This window comes from Penaeus vannamei, chromosome 3 (assembly GCF_042767895.1).
Source record: "Penaeus vannamei isolate JL-2024 chromosome 3, ASM4276789v1, whole genome shotgun sequence".
NCBI classification, from domain to species: Eukaryota; Metazoa; Arthropoda; class Malacostraca; order Decapoda; family Penaeidae; genus Penaeus; species Penaeus vannamei.
Genome location: NC_091551.1, coordinates 38161846 through 38177990, shown reverse-complemented (window position 1 = coordinate 38177990; position 16145 = coordinate 38161846). Strand labels below are relative to the sequence as shown.

The following is a 16145-nucleotide window of genomic DNA, read 5'->3' as shown; positions in this document are numbered from 1 at the left end:
ATAATCATAACAATAATAGTCATAATCATAAGGATAATAGTAACTTTGATAATGATTATAATAATATTTATATTAATGATAATGATAACAATGATAGTAATAACAGTAATGATAATAATAATGATGATAATAATAATGATATTGATAATTATGATAACAACAATAATCATAATAACGATGATAATGATAACAATAATAATAATGATGATAAGGACAACAATAATAATAATAACAATAATGATAACATTATTAATAATGATGATTGATAATGACAATATTAAGATAATGCTGGTGATAGTAATAATAATAATAAAAAACAATAATTATAATGATATTAATAATATTGGTGACGATAATAATAATAGTAATGATGATAATAGTAATGAAAAAGTAGTAGTAGTAATAGTAGTAGTAATAATAGTAATAATCATAATAATAATGATAATGATAATTATGATAACAGCAATAATCATAATAACGATGATAATGATAACAATAATAATAATAATGATAATGACAACAATAATAATAATAACAATAATGATAACATTATTACTAAAGATGATTGATAATGAGAATATTAAGATAATGCTGGTGATAGTAATAATAATAATAAAAACAATAATTATAATGATTATAATAATATTGGTGACGATAATGATAATAGTAATGATAATAGTAATGAAAAAGCAGTAGTAGTAATAGTAGTAGTAATAATAGTAATCATGATAATAATGATGATAATAATGATAATGATAATAGTAATAATAAAAAAATAATAATGATAATAATAATGATAATAATAATAATAATAATAATAATAATAATAATAATAATAATAATAATAATAATAATAATAATAATAATAATAATAATAATAATGATAATAATAATAATAATAACAATAATAATAATAATAATAATAATAATAATGATGATGATAATAATAATAATGATAATGATAATAATAATGATCATAATAATGATAAAAATGTAAAAGCAATGACAATAATATCAATAATAATAGTGACTTGATGAAGCTGGTGATTACAATACTGATAGTAATAATGCAAATACTACTAATAATAAGGACATTAATTATAATAATGATAGTATTGATAAGAGCCACAACATCCAATATCAACAATAACAATAATGAAAAGAAATATATACAGGATGATCCGCCAAGGGAACATGATGTAATTCGCTAAATTATTAGAGAAAAGGATATTTGGTATTCATGCAAGATATCAAAATATATTGCAAAGTTACGATATTAATATTTTCTCTCTACATATGTAAGTGAAAGCAATTGATAAGAAAATCGAAAAACGCCAACTATAATAAAAACAACATTTGCGCATCTCGACCGTCTCTTTGTCGCTGAGTCGCAACCATGGAGGAATACTCAAGAGAACCTTGGTGAGTTAATTTTTCGCATTTGTGTTAGATTTAAAGGTTGTTTTCATACTTAGATTCATTATGAGGGCATTTGTTGTGAAGGGGATTTAGGAAATGAGGTTAGAATCGTGGAAATAAGGCTAGTAATAGGATATTTAGGGGGAAATGGTGAGCATCGTCTGCTGGCTGCTTGTGCTCATGTGTGATTATGCAATATGTTGATCTTTTGCTTGTGGGGATTATGTTTGTATTATTTTTTCGTTGGCTTTGAGTAACAAGAAGAACAGGTAAATGTAATTTTGTTTAAATTACGCCGTTTACAATAACGAAGATGAAGGATTTTTTTTCGGACAAGGAAAGTGTTTCATGGAGATTGTTGTTTTGTTGTATTGTATTGTTATTTTTGGCTATATTATCATGTAAAGGTAGAGATTGATGAACTAGTGATAGCATTTATTATATGAGCCACAGCATTTTTTCTGCACAGACCAGGGTATTGCTCTGAAAAGGAACAGTAAAGTTTGATGCTGTGGCCTCAGCTTTGTGTTTCATCAAAGGCGAATAATACTGCGTTCGGAACTCCTTGTCTTGCTCGTCCAGACAACTTGTCCATGACCAGCAGGATAAGTAGGCCACGTTTGGAACCAATATATTTAGGGGGAAATAGGTTTTGTAACTTCTTTGATGCATATGTAACTTACCTGCAATTGACAAACACAAAAATATCCTATGATGACACCAGTAAAGGGTCATAAAATTACCCATCAATATCTTGTGGTTACCTGCAGCTGTCAGTGTTTACATACAAAAGGTATTGTGACGTCATCTCGTCTTGCTTGCCCAGGTTCGCAGGAGGGTAAGACTACTTGTCCAGGACGAGATAGTGTAGGTTCCGAATGGTCAAAACATCTCGTCCAACTGGTCTGGACGAGCAGGACGAGCAGTTCTGAACGCAGCATAAATACCCCTCACATAAATTTGTGAAGAAAGAGCTACAGCAGGCATTATATTGTACACTACATTGCCAGGGAGGTCAACCATCTCTATCTGGCTAGTATAAGCATTGAGGTTTGTTTACTTGGAGGTAGTTGTGGATTTCAGACTGTAAAATGTGGTTCCACGTGCAACAATTTTTGCATTGTTTTCTGTCCGTACAAAAAGATTTCTACAAATTATTTCTACACAGGCTATTTTGCATGAATAAAATAATTTTCCGATACCTTTCATCGTGTTTCGAATGAATCTAGCACTTGTTTCCTTTGCAAATGAAGCATAGCTACGATATCGGTCCCGATAGTAGGGGAGGGCAAGATACATATTGGGCGGGGGGTAATTTCAAGAAATATCGGTAAAATACTAGCAATAATAATATATCGATACATTTCCTGATTGTAAAGGGGGCTCCATCCCCTTAAACACCCTTTCAAGGGGGGAGGGGGGCTCAGCAATATGGAGGCACCCATAACGGTCTGATGATCCCAGTGTTTACTTAGCCAGTGATTGATGAAGGAGATTATTTGGTAGGGTACAAGTCTAGTTCCTGAGAGAAATGTTACTTTGTAATCGCTTACCATGAAATTGCGCTGTTTTCTCCGTTTTGTCTTTGCGATCTTTGTCCATGCACCACAAACCCACTGGTGTTTGTCTTTTCTATAATGACATAGTGTCTTGCAGTGCGGGCACTAATCTTCCACTGGAAGTACACTGTGATCTCGCAGATATTGCAAACTAGCTTTGTTATTGCGATGATATTTTGCGAGAAAGACAAAATAATTGTTCTCCCAAGCTGCGCACTGTGTAGCCATGATTAAACTGATTTGAATTTCAACTGCTTTCTCTTAGGCCCAGCTTCTATTGTCACGTGATGATATATTCCATATCTGATTAGTTCTATTGAATGTCTATGGTCATGTCACCTTCACGAACGAATCTAATTGGCTCATTTGATTTCCCACGCATACGTCATCCGCTACAAATCCATTAGACTTTTTGTCCCTCTTAATGACTTTTTGTCATTTTGTTGAGGCGCTGGAGGCGTAAGGTTAATGCGGCTCCTGGAAATCGTGAATATTATGCCCTCAATAACTCCATTATTATCAATTTGTGAGGGAAATGGTACAGAAGAAAACTATCGTAGAATGATGTGTTCTCCCACATGGTAAGCTCAGATTCTTAATATTAGGTGTGGGGTTGCATTTCCAATAATACCAAAATTTGATAGACCAATACAAACCAAGACACTTTTCTTCTATATCAAAGTTTGTGCAAATGCTTCCCAGAGGTGCTATACGTAAATGAACAGAGGTGAGAGCTCAATTTTTGCTAAGTTGATCACCTTCTTTACATGTCGAGAGTAATCATTGGACTGACAGCAGAACTCATTATTGCGATGTGCGAAGTTGTTCATGTGTTACTATGCGATTGTCAAAATTATATTTTGCTAATCATCAGTGTCTGCTATTCCACATTTATGCTTTCAGTGATCTTTATATTTGTTGTTATACCTCATTTACGTGTTTTAAGATTTATTCATACACTTTATGAGAAGAACCTTCTGCGCATGTGCATTTGCGCATTTCTAGCCACGAGTTTTCTCAGGAGGATTCCTGGCCATTCGGAGACAGAAGGCTGGTGTGAAATGTCTTGTTTTCAGTGTTGTGTCGATTCTGGGTTATTCTTAAGACTATGCAGTGGCAATGAAGAAGAAAGAGACCTTAATAACCATTGCAGTTTGATATCTAAGCCCGTCAAATCCCCCAAATTCCAAAAAGAGTTATTAGAAATGAAGCGATTCACATATTAGACCGAAAGATGTGAAGGAAAGTTGGACAGTTTGGTGTTTCAGTATATAAAGGTATTTTGGATGTAGCTCTATCTTGCCGTACATACCGAGGTGAAGAGAAGGTGTCCCGGGGGTGTTAGGGGGCATAGTTCCACATCAACCCTCACCTCTGGCAATGCCCAAAGGGCACACCTAGTCACGACACCCTAAATTGCTAGTTTATGTTGGATTATGGGTCATGATGTTTTTATGGGAGAGGTTTGGAAGGTGTGGAATCTTGTAGATTTTGCCGAAAGATGGGTTGGAATCCTGTAGAGTTTTTAAAATTTTGGTGCGTCAGTGTTTATACTTTCAGAGGTGTCTGTAGAGTTTCATTAACAGATTTTTAGTGATTTTTGTGCTAATTTTACACATTGTTCACTATTCTTCTTATTTTAGCCTGTTTTACCCCATAATTTCACTGATATACTTCATGCCCTCCCCTGCTATTGGGACTAACAAATTAAGATTTTTGATGGAAATGGTACTCAGATCTCCTCAACGAATTATTTGCACAAGAAACAATGCCAAGAATCTTTAAAATCATTGGATTTCATGCAGATAAATATCTAAATTGTTTCGAAAGTAAGCCATTACCCTGTTCTCCATATTAACCAAACAAGGGTACTCCATACATTTGAAAAACTTAACAGTCTTGGTGGAATTGGGTAAGTAAGCCAGATAATTTTTTTGAATAGTTCAGCAAAAAGAATTGTTGGATTCCTCTTACTCTCAAGTTTCCAAATATAGGAATTCATGTGGTTAATCTGGAGTACATGGAATTTTAGTAAACAGACATGAAATGCAACTAAAATGAAGGAACAACATGGAAAGTAATAAAAAAAAGTCAAATTTAAAGCACAAAAACACATACCATCGTTCAATGACAAAATAAAGGTGTTGAAATTTGTTGTTTGGAGACGAAGTTCCATTCTTCGCTGTCAGTGTAAACAAACCATGCAGCTCATATAAAGGCATTCAGGAAAGTAGTACTTTCTGCTGAAAAATATGTTAGAGTAATTTCATGTTGTCTTACCATACTTTGTCTCTAACTAATTTAACCCACTAACGCCAGTATATTTTGAAGCTGAAAATAAAATTTGTGGGTGGTAACAAAATCAGCGTGCACCCCATCAACCCTCCCCATGGGCAGTCACTCAGTCATGGCAACTTAGATTGATGAATAATTTTTTGGATGTTGAGTAAAGAATTACCACAAACGAAAATTACATATCCTCTAGAATTGCCAGAATTATTGCACAGAAGCCCCAAAACCCCATATTCTTGGTCCCAGTAGCAGGGGAGGGGTGGCATGAAAGGTACCAGGGAGCCATGTTCTCTGCGAACCCTCATGGAGGGCTGTTCGCCACTAACCACAGCATAGGAAAGTAAAGTATTCATATATTCCTGGTAGGAAAGAGCGTACAACTACCATGCAGGAGGGCCCATTGCTAAGTCTGTCTGATGCTCTCTTCTGCTGTGAGTGTTTTCCATTCGGTGCTCCGAATGGAAAACCAGATTCAAGGGTAGTGCATCAAAGTCAGCAGATTGCAAAAGTTTGATATAAGTATTGGGGAAGTGAACAGAAAAAAGCTGTTTTGTTCAGAGAAAGCAAATTACCATACTGGAAGAATGAACAGGGAATTCAGAGAAAATTGTACTTCTGTTTTCATAATAATGCCTGTTAGTCATTCAAGGCAGGTGATCTGAGCTAAACACCTTTGTAACTGCTTTAATGCCCTTTTGTTACACGTCATATTTCCTAAACATAAAACAGTTGAGAAGCTCTTCTTTTATTGAACTTCAAAGATTTCATGTCTTTTTTTAATGATAGGCAAAAAGTTCTTTTGGGTTACACTCTCCATCCCTGATGGCATACTTCCAGCACTACCTTACAGATGGTGCCAATAACAGAAAATGTAAGGTCAATGATGAACCTTATGAGGCACACTAGGTGCTTCTGGTATTTTATTTTTTGAGGGTGGGCTAAATGCTTCTCTAATAACTTTTGAGTCATCTCCATGTATTGATCTGCTTTTTTTTTTTTTGGGGGGGGGGGGGGTATAAGTTAATTTACAGGGAAGATTTTGGACTTGGTCCTATCTGATACACCAGCAGAACAGTTGTTTCTAAAGGGAAGATAGTTTAGAGCCCATGACCATCAGCTGATCTACTCTGCATCATTCCACTAAAGGAAGACAAGCAGACTGCATACTGAAAATTTTACCTCATGCATATACAGCTCCTTTGTTTTGTGGATTGTACACTCTGTACTGCTTAGTAGTATTTAAATTGTGCAAAGAGAATAATTTTTTTTTTTTTTTTTTTGCTAAATCACTTGCAGTGTGACTGATATTTAGCAAGGTTGTGTCTGTAGATGAATTTGAGATATTTTGGGGGGACAGTATGGAAAAACATGCAAATTGTTGTGTGGGTATTGTATAAATGTTCAAGGCTGGAACACTTAACCTTTCATATTGTAGGTCTAGTTACGTGTTTTATCTCTTTCGACACAGTGATAAAGTAGAATAAAAATAATATCGATTTTGTTTAACATGCATCAAAATTTACAGCCCATGGCGAATTGTGGATGATTGTGGTGGAGCCTTCACAATGGGTGTGATTGGTGGAGGACTGTTTCAGGCCATCAAGGGCTTTAGAAATGCACCGAGTGTAAGTATTGTTTTTATGGTTTCTCTAGCAGAATCTGCAATTTGATATTTAGCAGTGGAAAAGATAAGATATTATATTCCATATTTTTTGTGATCCTCATTGTTTTACTGTTACCTTAACCCTTTGACGGCTACTAAGAGGCATAGAAACATTCCCCATAGGTGTCCATGTTCTATATAAAAAGTCGTTTAAGAAATGATTTACTGCACATGAGGGTAGTGGTAAAAGGATAAATTTCGTAAATATGACAATAGAAAAAAAAAGCAACAAACAAACTAACAGCTACAGCAAATGAACCTCACCCCATCAATCCTCTTTACAAGATAGATTTATAGTTGTTTTATTCCTGTTCTTACTTATTCTTTTTGTATTACAGGGTTTGAGCAGAAGATTTACAGGCAGTTTGGTAGCTGTGAAACAGAGAGCACCTATTGTGGGTGGTCAGTTTGCTGTGTGGGGAGGGCTTTTCTCCACCATTGATTGCTCCTTGGTGTACATGCGGAAGAAGGAGGACCCGTGGAATTCAATTATTTCCGGTGCTGCTACTGGGGGAATTTTGGCTGCCAGAAGTAAGTGTCTTTTGGGAGAATGTCTCCTTTCTTTTAGGTTAATGAAGTAAAGCATTTCAGGTTATTTGCAAATGATTTCTGCCTTGAATTAGTGAATTATACATTTTATATTATGTATGAGGGAGATTTAGAAAATCTTATAGTGTAGAAATTAACAGAGCCATCTGTATAACAAAAGCAAATTTAAACAACTATACATGTTTGAGTACTTCTGTATATTAGGTATATACTACAGTCATATGAACTAAACTGAAGATGGTATGATGTAGGTAGGAATAGAGAAGGGTAGCGTTTTGGAAAGAAAGGGTTGGATGCTGGATGGTTAATGGGTGTCATTACAAGCAAGAAACATTTATAGATAGAATAGATAATATATACAAAATGAAAAGATTAAAATTGATCTATGGATATATAATAAATCAATAATGCTCATTATAAAAGGTCAGTGAACTTGTTGGATCCGTTACATCATAGCAATCACATGGTTGAAAATATGGACATTAGGTTGCACAAGTGGCCATTCGGCTAGGAGCATGCAAACAATTGTGTGCGGTGACAAGACTGTGGGGCTCCCCTTTGCAAAGTTATTTTGCATAAACCTTTTTACTTTTTTGCCATTTTTCCATAACCATATTTGTCTTTTGATTTGCTGTATCTAGATGGTAATATATTATTTTCCTTGCACAGGCTCTATACCATCGCTCTATATAGTAAATAACTAAGTGCAAGAAGAAAAAGAGAGTATATTTTGTTATTTGTGTCATATATCTTAAATTTTAGTAATATTCAATTTTCTGTACTCTAACCTCTGCCGACAGTTATGGTAGCTAGAAATATGATGCTGAGTTGAGCTTGGAAATGGCTTCTTCCCTGGACCTGGCACTCCCAGACATTACTTTCCACACTCGTTTATTGATGGGAACAATGCAAAAGGCCCCTTCTAAATGCCAAATGTGTCTAATCACACTCCAAGAGGTTTGCGGGCTCGTGGTGAGTCTTTTCTGTCACCCTGGTGTTCGCTCATGACAGCAAGTACGTGTTACCTGGCCATTTTGTCCCATGGTGGCATGATCATGTCACATACCTCTCATCTAAAGGCTTTTCATGACAGGAGATGGTCATGTCGGATCAGAGGGGTTCATAAAATAACATCATCCCTACGGATGATGTTATGGTCCTGTCATTGAAAAATCTTTGTCGAGGGCTGGATGATGCGAACAAGCTGTCATCGGGCAAAATAGCTGAGGGCTGGGTGACGCGAACTTGCTGTCTTGAGCGAAGGCAAGGGTGGTGGAAAAGACTCACCACTAGTGCACAATCCTCTTGGAGTATGATATTACTCATTTGGTCATAGAAGGGGGCTTTAGCATTATTCCCATTGATAAACGAATGTGGAATGTAATGTGCGTAAGCCATGACTGGAAGAGTGCAGGCTCCTGGGAGGACGCCATTTTCATGGTGTACACAGTATTTCTATCTGCTGCGTCCAGCGGCGCAGGTTGTATTACGGAAAATTGAAAATTACGAAAAATATGATATATGACAAATAACTAAATGTTCAGTACTTTATATTTACTACATAGATGATATGGAGTCAGTGTAAGGAAAATGAGCCATTACCATCAGGATAAAGCAAATTAAAAGATGAATATCGACACTGGAAAATGGCGAAAGAGCAAAAAAATGTTTATGCAAAAGAGTCTTGTCACCCCTCATGGGTGTTCCCGCATACCTGGGATGTTGGATACTTACGTAACCCACTTTCCGTATTTTCAGCACATTGATTTCTGTGACGCAACTGGATCCAACTGGTTAATACATTTTTTGTGTAGGATGGAGAAATGTATGAATAAGTTCATCTAGTGCTCAAAAAGATTTGTAGCACTTTGATAGGTTTCCCACTGTCAAGTGATTGCATGTGTTAGATTTCATGAACCTCCAGGCTGAGGTTAACTCCTAGCCCACAGATGACATGGGTTTCATGGCTCCAGGTGATGTTATTCACATCTCGGCAGACTTGGACGTGGTTCCAGGTGACGAGTCATTCATGTCATGTTATGATGATGCGTGTTTTACATTTTATGCTGTTCTTTATGAGGAACCCACATGCCCATATCACATACTTTAGGTCATTGCATGATGGAGATCGGGATGTGTAATGCTGTGATTGATTGTTTTGTATGAAGGGTGAATTTTAGTACATAAATCATTCTCCTGTCATGCGTAGATATCACACACCAAAACATGGTGATCTCTTGGTGCTGATATGAACCTATAAGTATCCTATCTTCTATCAATCTCCTTGTGTCAATTACTCACATTGTCTTTTGATGCTTTGTGTGACTCTCTTGAAGTATGACACACAGAAGAGAAGTATTAAAGCCATGGTGGCAGCAGCCTAATATATCACTACAATCTCTTTTGTAAAAATAAGATTTGTAAAAATGAGTGATTTAAAAAAAAAACTATCCCTCAATAAGACCACATTCAATCTTGCACACAGAGTGTAACATACCTTATTTAATGAAATGGATTTTAATGTACATAAACAGGCTGCTACAGGTTTGATCTAGCACCTAAGATTCATATTGTGTATTTATGAATGTACAAAAACATTGAAAATCATGTTTTGCATATTATTGAAAAAGAAAAAAAATCTTATCATTTTGTGGGTGTGGCTCAGCATGTCTAAAAAAGGCCCCTAATACCCGGAGCAGAAGCCAAGTGAACTCCACATTCTCCCGAAGCCAATGGGTCAAAGGATAACAAATCTTTGTAGATAAAAATTTCAGAATAGTGTACTACTTGTTAATAGTAGGTAATCTACTCTATCTTGCTTTGCATGCCGAGATCTCAATCTCAATATTAATGCGTAGGGCACTGAATGAGCGCATAACGAGATGAATGTCATTATTCATTCGATTAGGGAATGAAGGCCTGGTGATAAGATTTTCTAACCTGCAGCAAATCCTTTTTAGTTATGATGCATACATGATTTTCTCTTCTTTCTGTCCTCCTTTATAATTATTTTTACCTACAATCATTGATTGCCGAGCTATCCCTCATTTTCCCCACCATATATAAGAAACAAGTTGCTACTTCTAGATGGAGGACATTAAGGAAAATAAAAATTGAATATATAAAGAATTAATGGAATTGCTGTAAAGCCTTCACCTTTGTTCTTATGAAGATTGTGTCTTATATTCTTATAATTAAATGATGACAGATTATACCCTGGCCTGTAATTTTGGATGTGCAATATATAATCTTTCAATGAAGAAAAGGCAGATTTGAAAGGCAGACAGGACAAAACAAGCACATGACAAAGCTTGACCAGTGTGACACGGGTATTTACTATTCAGCATGCGGACTGTGCTTCAAGACCAGAATAGATTTCACACAGCATCTCTAGGTTAAGATCTGGACATTTTAGAATATAAAATCAATATGTATATGGATATGCAGTGATTTCTTTTTGATAGAGCAGTTAATTATGAAGGCAAACTATAACATATTTTTCTTTTAATTGAGGTAACCCATAAGTTATGAGACTGATTTTTTATGTTTTGCATAAATTTAGGGAATGAAATGTTTATGTTAGTAATAAAATATTTAAGGAGAACCAAAATAATATTGAAAACTTTTTATCAGATGGTGTTGCAACTATGGCAGGCAGTGCTGTCATTGGTGGGGTGCTCTTGGCCATGATTGAGGGAGTTGGCATCCTCCTCACTCGCTTCACCTCGGAACAGTTCAAGCCTGTTGCACCAGGAGAAATGGCCGATCCTTCAGTTCTTGGACCACCGCAGCCCCTTTCCTTGAATCAAGACCCTAATTATCAGTAAATTAGTGTTTTGGGGAAAGAACTACCATCCATACAAAAGAAAGAATATTTTACATAAATTGTGAGCTATGTGACTATAGACTAGGAGGTTCATCCTAAATTATGTTTTACTTTCAACTCACAATATTGCTCTGGAAATGTGGTTGTACTCTTTCAACACCATGAGATTATAACACCTTTTCTGTGTAAAGAGGGATTTCTGCATAAGTTCTCTTTAGTTCCATTGTGTAAATTCAGAAACTTTTAATCAGTAAGAAATGAGAGGAACTGTATGTGTGAAAGTAAATATTGAAGTATTTAGGGAACTTCCCCATATTTATAGCAGTCCTCATCTTAATAACTTCATATGATTTTCTGAGGCAAGATGAGGACAGCTATGAAATTGGAGAAAAAGTATATATATATATTTTTTGTTAAATGCAGTCTTTTTGTGGGGGGGTTGAAGATGACTTCTTAAGTATGAAACTGAAGGAACATTTTGTAAGTTAATCTTAAAAAAGTGAAGGATACAATGATTCTTCAACTTGCTTTTATGAAAAGCTTAATCAGAAGATGCTTTTCTTTCAGGTAGCCTGAGAGCAACTGTATTATTTGCTTCTACCTGAGAGTAAAGCTAAATGGATATATTATGTACATATTGTATATTGTCATAAGATATGCAGACATGTCAGATATACTATATCTGAGTCTTAAATACCTCTCAGATTATAATAGTATGACAATGTTAATGCCTTATTTGGGTGTTACAAATTTAAGTATGTACTTTTGACTGTAACTGTTGATTTTCTACAAAATAATAAAATATCTTTATTTAAAACAGCTAGTTTTAAACCCTGATCCAAATACCCTTACTTGCAAGCTTTTCAGTAAATATGTAGAACAGATTGCTGATAATAGTTTTTTACCTGAGACTCACTGTTCAGGGTTAACCGACAAAGAACATGCCACCATGTGAGCAGGTGCAGATGTGGTATATTAGTGCACTAATCAATCACTTGTATTTACTCAGATTTATTTTGCACAAAAATATTAGTTGTATTTCTGGAAACTACACTATGAGGCATCAGAACATCACAGTTATCTAGTATCCAAGGGGAACTCTGATACAGTCTGTCCAATGTTCTCTACTGCTTCACCTGAGTTTGCTTAAATATAAGATACACATCCTTTAGGATGTATGTCTTTGGTACCGCCAGTACTGTTCTTGACTGATATGATACCTCTTCCCATATGTGAATTCTCAGTCCTGTTTGGTATCATTCAACTATGACAGAAAAGGAGGGGAAGCTACTTGTTTAAAAGCCAGGAAATATGTAATATGTAAATTAGATGTTTCACTCACATGATTTGTAATATATTCTGATGATAACTGCAGATTTAGAAAATGCTCATTACTTGGTAGTTGCTCAATGAATGGTTAATATTTTTTCTAAATACCTCATGATTACATTAACTATGTGACAGTGTTTGAGGGAGGGAGTCTTATAAAAAAAAATTAAGAAAGAAATACGTTGTTAGTCAGTTATACTCAAGAAAAGGAAAATAACAAAGTTATCACCCTTTTGAGTGTCATCGCTTAAATGAGTGTACTTTAATTATACATTTCCATTTTGTGCAATCTAGGTGGTGACAATTTTTAAGAGGGGAATATGACTGAAAAAATCCATCATTTAGGCCCAGTCCACACAGGCTAACTTTGCTTCTCTGTGGAATGAGGATGCCTTAGGCATTTATGCTGATGTCCAAACATTAGTTGGGCAGTTAAAGCCTGGCTGTAATTGAAACAGGATCAAGTGATATGACATGAATTGTAAACACGCAAGATGAAAATCGCATTGTATTTTGTTATAGCTTAATCTTCAGAATTGATGAAAGGACATGAGAACTAATTGCCGCACAATGTCAATTTGTGTGTCTGGCAGCACCTTCAATACCACACCCACCGCCCAACCTTGACAGAGCCAAAGGAAAACCATGTTTTATTGGGGGAAACCTATACGCAGCTTTGCTTTCGTTTTTTTTCTGACGTCATAATGAGCAAAGGTTGCCAAGCAAACCTCGCCCGTGTGGGCTTTAGACAATATCCGAGGAAAATGATTCAAATGCACTAGTCTGTGATTTTAAATTTGTTATAAAACTGCAAATGGTTTAAACAGTTTACTATGGGTCTTTGGGGAATGTTATATTTATTTTGTACTTAAAGTAGGCCTCAAAATCATGACATAAATGATATTTGGTTTCATGATGGGGTATATTGATGGATAGTATAAAGTTTTAACATGCCATATTTTGTATAAAAAAGTAAATAAATAAAAGATAAAAAATAACACTACAAGAGTATTCCTTCCTTTGAACTTTGTACAGTATTGTGATCTGATAGGTATATTTATCATATATGCATGCAATATCATATTGAAAAAAATATTTCCAGGTAAAAGAAAGAAAAGGCCAGATAACTGCATGATATCTGTATTTGGTGGGTTACACAAAGTTTTGCTCTTGGAGCAGGTGATGGAGGGGTCGTGTCGAGCTTTGCTGGACACAGGACGACTTCTTACAGGTTAACAACAACAACAGCGGGGCAGAGAACATGTCTCAGTGTTAGTACCACACTTGGGCCATCAAGACTCTGTCACAGCTGCTAGCATGGCTCATGTGCATGGCTCAGGTTAGTGGGTATTACCACGCAAACTACCTTTCAATGAAGAACACAGCAGCCATACACCAACGCTACTCTTTTTGCTATCATGCACAAGTACTACCAACCAACATGTATTAACCAGATTTTTTCTTTAGCTGCCTTGGTATATGGTGCAAGTGTCTGTCTTGCAGTAACTGTAGTTTGGCTGCCTGCATAAAAAAGATGCAGGTCCTATTGCTGCTACTGTAGTCTGGCTGTTCACCTTCCTTAGTACATGGGTGCTTGTCTTACACTCACTGTGATCAAACCTGTTGTTCATCCCAACATCGGTACAAGCAGCAGACCACCTCTTTTTCTAGTGTGAGTCGACTGGATTGGTGAAGTCATGTGTCATGCCTCTTGCAAAAATGCTGCTCATCACAGTGACTGCAACATGACTTGCCGCCTCTTCAAGCACGATGTTCCTAGAAAGGGGTCGTTACCCTGATACGACTGGACAGTATAAGGTGTGTAAGGAAGGACTCTAGACTACTTTGAGAATAGCTACCAGGTATTAATGACAAGCATGTGGGAGTTATTACACCAGGATTACTGAAGGTGTCAAATTGGTACACCGAATTTACTTGAATCTGGAACTGCATGTTCCAGTTTGTAAGCGGAGGTAACATCGAAAAAAACATCGGCACTGACAGTATTATTACATGGAGAACTCACTCCTGGATACTTTGCATGGTAATGTGACGATGTAACTGGCATAGAAGCACTCAAACCTAATTGTGTATTATACTAAAAATGCCAAAAATGTACCATTACCAAAGACTCTTGTGTTCTATTTGCCATGACACTGTGGGAGTTGAATCTTTAGCATATAAGCAAACAAACTTGTAGCATGCTATTACCTACAGAACCAAGATAATAACTTGAGCTGTAGCAAAAGAAGCAGAGTCTTCCTGCATATTTTATAACTTTAGTCCTTGTATGGATCACTAAAATCCCCAACTCCAGTCATCTCTAAAGATATGACCCTTCTTACAACACAATGTATGTTCATTCACCTAACTGAACAAGCTGCCAGACAGCTTTCCTTGAATGCCATTTAGGAACAAAGTTGCAACCTATGTGAAGATATCAGCCAAGTAAAGTCTTGGTCCTAGCTTCCTAGGGGTTCTCAGCCTGTTTATTATACAGGAAATACACGACTCAAAGAACTGCTATCACAAGTATAAAAATGGCTGACATTTGTCACCTTCTTAAAAACCACATTGTTTCTTCTAATACCTAAACAGTAACTGAAAGTATCTTTGTCCTGTTTCAAAGACATGGCAGAGTTATGGGCATGGCTAACACATGGGCAAATAGGACGGGGTCGGGGCAAGACATGCTACCCCAAAACAAGGTTACTGGTGCAGCTTGTACTTCACAATAGTAACCATAACAGCCTTTCAGCTTATGCAAAACATGCATCCTAATAACTCATACTGATGACATGGTATCAAATAGGCTCATACTTTTCTGTTTCAATCTAAAACACTAACACCAATCATGAGCAAGTTTAAAGCACTTGTGGTGCTGATGTGGAGAACGGTCATGCAGAACAAACATGGACCGAGTATAAAACACATTTAGTACATCAAAGAACTAGAGCCATAACACTAATTCAGCAAGAAGAATCATTTTCTTGTTTTTCTTTACAAAACAAAAGGAAAATCAAAAGGTGCTTTATTAGAGTTATGTGCCCAGGATTGAAAGTGTGGATCCACATTGATTGAAAGTATACTTTACGGAGACTGATCCTGCACTATCTCAGTGGGTGAACACTTCTGAGCCCCGACCCCTTGAATTTACCATTATTTGTCATTTAGGCAATGGTTGGTGCTGAGAAGTGTAGAGAAATCCAGTATCACAATGGTTACACGTTGTTGGAAAGTCTAAATCTGGATGTCTTTTCTTGATTTAGCATTTGAAGTTACCACATATTACTTGGGCAATTTATCCTTCAGTGCAATGAAAGACTTCACTCTAAGAAGGGAAATGTACAACTCGATTCTTTGTGGCAACTGGAATGTAATTCAAGAAACGGCATCTAAATTGCTCCCTTAGACATTTAGGCATATTTAAAAATATACCATAACAATGGAGGATATAGATCTACTGTATAGATTTATTATCATGAGGAAGAGGCAGATGTATGGTCAG

At 36.1% G+C, this 16145-nt stretch overlaps 1 protein-coding gene across 1 annotated transcript; it reads left to right on the top strand.

The window, feature by feature from the left end:
* Positions 1–1364: 1364 nt before the first annotated feature.
* Positions 1365–12125, top strand: Tim17b (Translocase of the inner mitochondrial membrane 17b). Its single transcript, XM_070145040.1, has 4 exons — positions 1365–1422; positions 6796–6895; positions 7272–7464; positions 11116–12125. Exons 1-4 carry the CDS (start codon positions 1397–1399, stop codon positions 11307–11309), a joined length of 513 nt encoding a protein of 170 aa, XP_070001141.1. The 5' UTR covers positions 1365–1396; the 3' UTR covers positions 11310–12125.
* Positions 12126–16145: the final 4020 nt, after the last annotated feature.